Below are 9281 nucleotides of genomic sequence, written 5' to 3' on the forward strand. Positions count from 1 at the left end.
AGATCCAACTCACGCTGGATTAGCACAGGAGATAATGCATTAGATTGATAAGGCTGTGTGTATTAAAAAAAAAACATGTTTTTGGTCAGCTATACGATAGTTAAAAACGACTTCACTTGTGCGTTTGTACACAAGCCAACACAAGCTACTGTTTGCTTCAGTCATCACTTTACATTGAGGATGTTTAAACAGAAACACAAGAGGAATTGCACTTTAGATGCAGTTCCTGATCAGACAGTGGGGTGACGCGGACGTTCCCGTCACTGCATTTACTGCACGGACAGTTCTGTAAATGATAAACTAAGTTATACAAATAAAAAAGTTACATTCAATTTGAATTCTTATTTTAACTCAAACTGTTGGCGTAGTGTTTACCTTCACCTAGGTCATCACATACTGTTGAGTGCTATTTTTTTAAACTCTCTCTCTCTCTCTCTTTCCAGGGCTTGTGGACTGGACTGGACTGGACTGGACGGAAGCACAGTGGGAACTAAACCCAAACAAAGCCAGCCTTCTGGGAAGCCATTTCACATTCCTCTGAGACCACAGAGTCTTGCAATGTTCCTGTGTAGGGACCTGTCTACTTCTCCACCTATGTGTGTGTCTGTGTGTGTCTGTGTATGTGTGTGTGTGTCATCAGTGTGTTTGTGCTTATTCATCAGAATTTTCCCTAAATTTCTCTCTCTCTCTCTCTCTCTCTCTCTCTCTCTCTCTCTTTCTCACACACACATGCTTTCTGTATGTGTCCTCTTGTATCTTGTTGATCCCTCTATTTATCCTTCTGCACATCCCTCCCTTTTTCTTTTTTCCCATCTCATCTCTCTCTCTCTCTCTCTCTCTCTCCACTTCATTCCTCTCTGATGATCTCAGAGTTCATCATTCAATGCATTCAATCTGTTTACTGTCCGCTATATAAATCATGCTGTAAAACGACAGACATTTGCACTATGGCTGAGGGAAGCAAACATCAAATAAATTAACTCCATTAATTACTATAGCAACTTGTCTGGAACACAACAAAACGATGAACCAGCTGCAGAAGCAGCAGCAGCCTCTGGACCGTCGGAGAGCTTTTAGCGGATTTCATATCTCTGTCTTTCAAATTAATCATTAAGCAAACAGTTCACGAGACGTCCATTTTTTAAAGGCCCAATGGAAATATCTGGGGAGTGGAAAAAGTTTCAGGGTCATTGGCAATAGAATGATAACTCTTATTCAGTCAAGCCAACAGATTAAATCGGTTCTTACCGATTGTGTCTCAGGCTCTCGAAACAAAGACACGTTGGTTTTCACATTAGCAAAAGATCCAAAAATTACACGTTATGCGACACGTCCTTTTCATTTGCATGTTTCTGTTTTGAAACGTGTTTCTGTGTATGAACGTGGAATATTTTAATTGCAGAGTTGGTACGGACTGTTAGGTTGTGCTTTCGTATTTCAAACTTGTGAAATCACTTAATTGTTGTTCCTTGTAACATGAGCACTCAGTGTGACAATGCACGGTTCCAAACAGAACTTAACATACATAAGCCCCTTGAGAAAGTAAGTATATTGGTATTAAGGACATTTAGTGTTAACTTGGTCGGAGATTCACAGGGATCAGTTTCTGTCGAAATCACCATGGAAACGACGGAAACAAAACAGTGCCATGCATGTTGTTGGGGGAGTAAAAGCAGACTCCTATGACAGAGCTGTTAAAACTGATTAAAAGAATGTGTTCATTCTGCTATTTCAATTCTAAAATCTTCTTTAAAGGGTGGAGGGTGTGAAGGAGAAACGATACGTCTAAGCAGGGGATTCTGTCAAAATGCATGGCTCTTGTCTAGCACTGTTTAAAAAAAAAAATCCTTCATTTGAAATTACAAGGTAATTTACTTCACAACTTTTTTGCATAAAGTCGATTTTTGTGCCTAACTGACACATTTAATCTGTTCAGAAAAGCTGTAAAATTCTCTAAAAATTAAAGTTGGTTAAACTTGGCATTTTTAAGAGCCGTATGCGTTGATTATTGGCATTATTGTCTCTGATACCTGATATTTTCAAGGCCAAAACACTTTAAAGTAAACGTTAAGAGCAAGTGCAACGACAAAGACACTAACACAAACACACACACACACACACACACACACACTCCTGAGCGGAGGCAGCGCGTGTTGACGAGGCGAGGGCACCGGGGGGACAGATGGCAGGGGTAGAGAGGGTCAGCGGCAGGTCAGGAAGTAAGTTTCGTGAGAGGGCCACAGTATGATGACAGACGCTGTGCCTGAGGAGGCCCTGAGGAGCCACACAGGGAGGGAAAAGAGGAAATGTCAAACCAGTGGCACCACGCACGACCACACACACACACACACACACACGCACACACACACACGCACACACACGCACGCACACGCACGCACACGCACGCACACGCGCACACATACACAGGCACATGCACATGTGCACACACAAAGCAGGCACACGCACAGTTTGACTGGGAACGCACCCATTTAGGATGGAGGAGAGAGGTGCCACGTTTAATAGTCTCTTACTGGAATCTCTGGGCAGAAGACACATCCGTTTCTCTTTTTAAGTCCTCTGCTCCTCTCCTGGAGACTAACCATTGTACACAATGGACAGACACCAGACTGGGATTATAATGCTTGCTGGGATTGTTTGGATTCTGGGGACTCACTGTCTCTGGTTGAGTATGTGTCATAGTGGATACCACGCATTCTGCTCTTCAATTACACTCCATTCTAAAAGATGTACCAGTGGCACAAAGGAGTAAGAGCCACTGAGAGTGCAGCATATCTGGGCAGACAGACAGGAAAATAAGACAGGGATATACTGGGAGGGATAGAAAGAATTTTGTGCTTCTCCTGGGTTCCAACGCGAGGAATTACTAATAGAAAACACTGGCAATGCAATAAACTCTCTTTCCGTCGCTCAAAACTTGACGGTAGAATACGGCTGTAATCTATCTCACTGATGATTATGACTTCTCAGCCCTGAGAAAGAGACAGAACAAGACAAAGAGACCTAAGAATCAAGGAAAAAAAAAAAAAAGAGAACACTGGCAGAGGACAGAGGGGAGGAAGGAGAAAGAAAGAGTGAGAGAGATACAGAGTGACGCATAGATGGACAGTGCATGAGAGAGACAGAAAAGAGAGAGAGAGAGAGAGAGAGAGAGAAGGGAAGAAACGGTGTGAAGAACCTTTCAGAAACCACTAAGTAGTGTGTCTGGTAGAGAGGGAGAAAGAGGTAGTGAGTGAAGGCAAACGTGGGGGTAGAAGGGGGTGAGAGAATGAAAGGTGAGAGCAACAAGAGAAACAAAGAGAGAAAGAGAGCGAGGGAGAGAGAGAGAGAGAGAGAGAGAGAGCTAGAGCAAGAGAGAGAGAGAAAGAGAGACAGACAAACAGAGACGGAGAGAGAAGAGACAGAGAGAGAGAGAGAGAGAGAAAGACAGCTGCATTGCATCCACCCTTTAGATATTTGAGGGGCTTGAAGAGGATATGTCTCAGAGTTAAAACCTAAAAAGCTGTCAGGAACAAGCATGTGCCTTAACCTTGTACAGAGGGACAGAGCCAACAGAGCTCTCTTGGTAACCCCCCCTCTCCCCCCCCTCCTTTTGCTCCCCTCTCATAACCCCAGCGCTAGTGTGAGTCAATGCGTGTGCATGTGTGTGTGTGTGTGTGTGTGTGTGTGTTTGTGTATGTGTGTGTGTTTGTGTGTGTCATGTCTCTGTGAGGGGTGTTTGGAAGCATTTCGTACTCTGGAGAAAAAAAAAAAAAAAAACTTGGCTTTTACGATATCCAACTTTGCCTTGGAGCTTCGGGTTGAGGACTCAAACTTTTTTTTTTTTTTTTTTGTTAGCAGTGAAGAGTGGCAAATTCACAATGTTCACAAATAACCTGAAGGCAAGGCTGGTGATGATAATTGACTCAGGTAAGGAACCAAAAATAACATTCACGAGTAAAGCAAAACCATAAAGACTCTAATTTTGTCGTGCAACATGACAGGACACAGTCAGGCCCTTTCCACACAAAATTTACAACTACGAGTTCACGAAAAACTCTGTGACCTATTTGAAAATACCTGCTCAGTCAGCAGCATGGATTGTCCAGTCAAAATGTATCTCATTACTGATTAATAATGAGCTTGTCTTCTTCATAACCAATTCAACTCCACATTTCAATGCTACGTTTCACAACATCATCGAGGGGATCCGGCGTCGGGACCTCAACAAGTTCTTGTAGAGTTAACACTTCATGTGTTACATAGTATGCGAAATATTACAAGAAGACAAAATTACATGTAAAAGTAATATCTTTTTTTTGTCACAGTGGCTGGTAAGAGTGACAGTTAATCTATGAAGTTTTTACAAGCAATAGCTAAATCTCTGTAACTTAGCAACCAGTACAAAACAGAAACCACCCCAAGTCATTCGTGTGATTTTAGTTTAATCTCCTTCTTTTGTTTTTTTTTACTTTAATCTGATATAATTTACAATTCAATTCAATGAAAACAGGGTATCATTTAAAGGCAGGGGTTAACGTACCCCTTAAGAATATCATCTTAAAGTCAACTTCATGCTCACGGTAGACCGTAACTGAAACACTGGTGAAACAGTTTTCCTTGGAAAGGTTCCCATATCTGAGTAACAGTTTATGTAAGGCTGCTTTTCGTCCCTCATATCTCGCGTGAAGAGTGCTCTAACCTACACCCTACGTCCACTGAGGTGTTCGGTCAAAAAAGGCACACAGAAATGAGCAGAGGGTTCCATCTGACTGAGCTAGTGAACTACAACCTTTCCCCTGCTTTTTCCTCAAACGGAGAAAACAAAAAAGAAAAAAGGGGAAAAAAAAAAAAGAAAAACATGGCGTCTCTGTTTTGTTCTTGACACACAAAGGACTGTTCCAGGCTCCTGATTCTGTGGCGCTTAACCGAATCTGACACAAGGGGCAGCTAATGGAGTGTGGATGGATGGTTACGGAGGATATCCCAGCGGTGCAAGAGCTGGGGGAATTCCTCCACACACCACCCAGAGCTGGCTGTGAGACGCGGGTCTAATATTCGCTTGGTTTAATTAGCGTAATGAGTCAGTTTGTAAGTTTGTGAAATCAGTGCCAGAGCAGATGGATCCCACCTTGCATTTATTTGATATTTTTTCTTTTTAAAACTCCACACATTTGGGGTCCCCCCCCCATTTTTTCATTAGACAATCTTTAAACCACAGCTGAAAATATTACACTGCAGCATATGGACATATAAGCAGCACAGGTTACTGTATAAAGGGGCTGTGTGAGAATCTAACTGTATTTCAATTATGACGGAACAAACGTGACTGGAAGAGGTGTTCAAACTTGACCTCTATAAAGAATTTGCACGCCATGTAGAGTCTCTATGCGCTCTAGATGCTCTATCTCAATAGCAGCAAGTGAAAGCCTGCTTTGTACACAGCAAGCTGGAGTCTGCCAATGCTACAGTGTAATGTAATGTTACAAATTCCTATTCATTGGAGATTATGTGTAACGTTGCAATACGCCCATACAGTTAGACTCAAGGTCAAGGATTCATTCCTGTTCAATGACACGGCCACACGTATTTACTCCTTAAGCCTCGGCTCTGAAGTGGAGTTTCTCTCTGTCTACAACGCCGTGCCTCAGAGGTGTATGATGATTAACCCAGGTGTTGCACAATGACCTGTTAAACAGTGCAAATCTTATTAAACGCGCAGACTCCAAACCTGCTATCTGCACCAAGCAAGAATAATCATCAACTAGATCCATCCACCCACCTACCCACCCACTCTCACCCATGTACACATCCACTACAAATCCTGCTCTCTCTCTCTCTCTCTCTCTCTCTCTCTCTCTCTCTCTCTCTCTCTCTTTCTCTCTCTCTTTCTTTCTCTCTGTCCCTTTAAAAGTTTCTTTGTCCAGCTCCCTCCCTCCGTCTCTCTCTCTCTCTCTCACTCTCTCTCTCTGCCGTGGCTGTGTCAGACACAGAGGCGGCACCACTAAGGGAATCTGGGGACTAACTGACCTGCCCCTCTATTATCAATGACATAAATAAATACCAGAAATGCAATAAACCGTGCAAACCCATAGAGCCAAACAGAAATACATCTGGCTGGGTTCCAGCTTGGATCTCAGATCACGGACACACGTTGAAATTTGTGCCAGTCTGGGAGCTGCCCTCACTGAACGTCCAGAGGGCCAAGACTCACGTTGTGTGCAGAATAAGGTTATCACAAGTTATGAATGGATTTATAATGAGTTAAAAGAAATATCAGATACGGCAATCAATAAATCAGCAATAAATCACTTTGGGAGGTTGGTACCACAGGATGTTTTTAAATATGTATTTTGACTCAAAAAACAATAATCGCTCCCTCAAGAAACAATTGTATTATTAAAAGAAAATCCGGTTCCAAGAGGCTACCGGACCAATAAAAAGGACATATACATCCACTCTCATCTGCACGTTAACTTTTCAACGCGTCTAATATCCATCTAATGTAATCGTGCACATCAGTGAGCGGTTATTTACGACAGCCTCTCAGACACCGAGTGTGAACACATTCATTTCAGTTAGGGCCTTATCACTTCTCAGCACCAGGCTTAGACTGGCACCAGGTTTCATGATACAACTTGGCAAAGACAGCTCTGGCTGTCCATCAGTCTATCTTCCAAATGGGCACTCTGTCCGTTCCTCTGTTTTTCTTTCCTCTCCTTTCCCCTGTCTTTCCCTTTATCTGTTTTTCTCCTCTTCTTGTCTTTCCCAGGTCAGGTTTGGCCTTTTCTCCAGGTAACGCTCGTCTGGCAAGAGCAAACCACCAACTCAGATATGAACACCGATATTTCCCATTCGCTACCAATTCCATAAAATGATGCAAACAATAAATCTAACAGATGTTGAGAACAAAGAACAACTTGAAAGTGAAACGAATGTACAAGTGGCATGTTTCAAATGTGTTCTGACCAAAAAAAAAAACTCAAACCAACTCTCGCTATACTTAGAGATATACTCCGCAAAGTATTGGCTCCTAGCAAGACACTCAATCCTAACAAAGTGAAAACACAATCTGAACCTGTCCAATCTAATGATACTTGTCTCATGATTTATGGATGCTGGAGTGAGCTTTGGCATGCTTTCTCACCACAGTGTTGACAGCAGGAAAATCTGTGGGTGGAACACAAACTAAAGCAGGCAGATATTAAGCCACTAGAATAGTAAAGACTCTCAGCTCTGTGATGATTCTATGAAGTGTGCAGGGAAACACAAATTGATTTATTAGGGACGAATCTGGCAAGTTGTTCTGTTACCACTGTATTCTGATCGTTAGGATCTGCACGCTTACCCAACCCCCCCCTCACAGTCTTAGATACCTACAGAACAAAAAGGTTGAGTTCTTCAAGGAGGGAAAAAAAAAAAAACCACTTTCCGTCTCAGTGAACACAACATACTCAAAAGTCTTCTTTCTGCTATGCTGATGTCTTGCTGCACCTCATCTAGCCATCTGAGATGTTTTCATTACTAATCATAAAATGGGGCTTGTTTTATAAGATTTGACCTTTCATTTTTTTTTAATATTAATGGGTTATTATGTAATCAAAACCATCCTAGATTATTTGGACTAACTCCACACTAAGAATGATGTGGGTTTCATATTATTTAGTGACAGCGTGGGGGAGGTTGAAAATAAATGTGTTCCTCTCCCGCATTTTAACTTAATTGTTGATTATGGATTAGAAAATCAACATATCTCTTTTACAGTTCTGGACCGGCTGCACAGAGGGGGAAAAAAAGCTAGTTGACTTGCCGGCAAAAACTAACTTGTTTGCCAGGTTAACCACAGGACCACAGTGATCCACACACAAACTCTTACTGGACAGCATGAACTTGTCAGCAGATTAATTTTAACACCTTTTAGACGATGTTTTATATCATGCGAAATTAACTTGGTTTTATTTTAATAATTTCTGCACACAGATATCTGTATTGCTGCTGGATCTTTCTCTAGCTTTCCCTCTGTTCATTCACCACGTAACTTTGTTGATGGAAATGTTTTACATTAACTAAATAACTAGCTAATATATAATATGCAAACGCCCTCTTGTTTTGCCATCTAACTCGATTCTATAAAAGTTTACCGTGTTACTTTCGATCACGTCAATGTCTGCTTGAGCCTACTGCACCTCACATGTACTGACATTAACCAAACTGTATCGGTTTGAATTACAAGATCTGAAAATCCATAAGGTTTTATTTATAAGTTGTAGAAGCCTACTTACAGATAATAAGTAAATGCGCTGAGTCCGCTCGGGACGGCAGTCAGTCCCCTTCCAGAGCAATCCGCACCTCCGTCTTCATCGCAGCGGCAAAGCGGCGAGCATGTTGCCGGAGTAGATTGTCCTTGTCCAACAGCACCATGTTGTAATATACACAATCCAAGCACCAGTATCCGAATCGTCAACAAGGGCATTGTCGTCGTTTAATCGAAATAAGCCACAAGGGCCTGTTTGTTGTGTTTTTAAGTCCGTTTTATGTAAAGAGGGCGACTAATTATTCTTGTTCGCGGTTTCCCCCTAAGTAAGGACAATCAGCCACTCATACGGCTTTATCCAGTTGAATAACTACAGGGGGCTTGTTCAAATTCGATAAATCATTTAAATACACAAAACGTCTCTTTGCATTTCAGTCTCCCATACGATAAGCACATTCTGTCTATAATTTTCCACAGGCACCCGTCGTTTCAAAATGAGAAATCTCACCTTATTTTAGCAAATCGATAAGCACATCGGGCCAGTCAACGTTCATTCTGCATAGAGTGCAGACCTCGTAAAACCAGGCAGCATGAACCAGATACAAATAAACACCTTTAGTCTCTTTCCCCGTGTTCGTTTCTACCTTGGAACAGGATTCCAGTCGAATCAACGCTTATTTGACGTCCACTGACAAGGAAGAGTAGTCAAAACCGCGACAACAACACGTCGCTTGCAGTGTTTTCACTCTCTTTTCCTCTTTCTGATTTGTTTCCTGTAGCAAAACACGGTCAGCTCTCAGCCATTCCTCACGTTTCCTCCCCTGATTCCTCCAACCACCCGCGATACTGCCCCGCTATTTCTTCACTCGTTCGAAGCTTCAGCAGGACAGCCAGTCAGGCTACACAATCCTCTGAATATGTTAATAGCAACGTACATATTAATGACTTGCTACCGCCAGCTTATGGTTTACATACAGCTGTAGGATGATTGTAGCTGAAGAGTTTTCACGGTGATTATTCAAAAGAGTGA

The 9281-nt window shown here is 42.2% G+C and overlaps 1 protein-coding gene across 1 annotated transcript in view; it reads right to left on the reverse strand.

Annotated features, from left to right (window-relative positions):
• The window catches only part of lgr4 (leucine-rich repeat containing G protein-coupled receptor 4), a 41211-nt gene extending 32167 nt beyond the window's left edge, over positions 1-9044 (reverse strand). Inside the window, 1 exon segment of the mRNA XM_030765996.1 lies at positions 8280-9044. Within this exon segment, the coding sequence (XP_030621856.1) occupies positions 8280-8470 (191 nt within the window). The 5' untranslated portion in view covers positions 8471-9044.
• Between the last annotated feature and the right edge of the window lie 237 nt (positions 9045-9281).

The sequence above is a fragment of the Chanos chanos genome, chromosome 2 (genome assembly GCF_902362185.1).
Source record: "Chanos chanos chromosome 2, fChaCha1.1, whole genome shotgun sequence".
In the NCBI taxonomy this organism is placed as follows: Eukaryota; Metazoa; Chordata; class Actinopteri; order Gonorynchiformes; family Chanidae; genus Chanos; species Chanos chanos.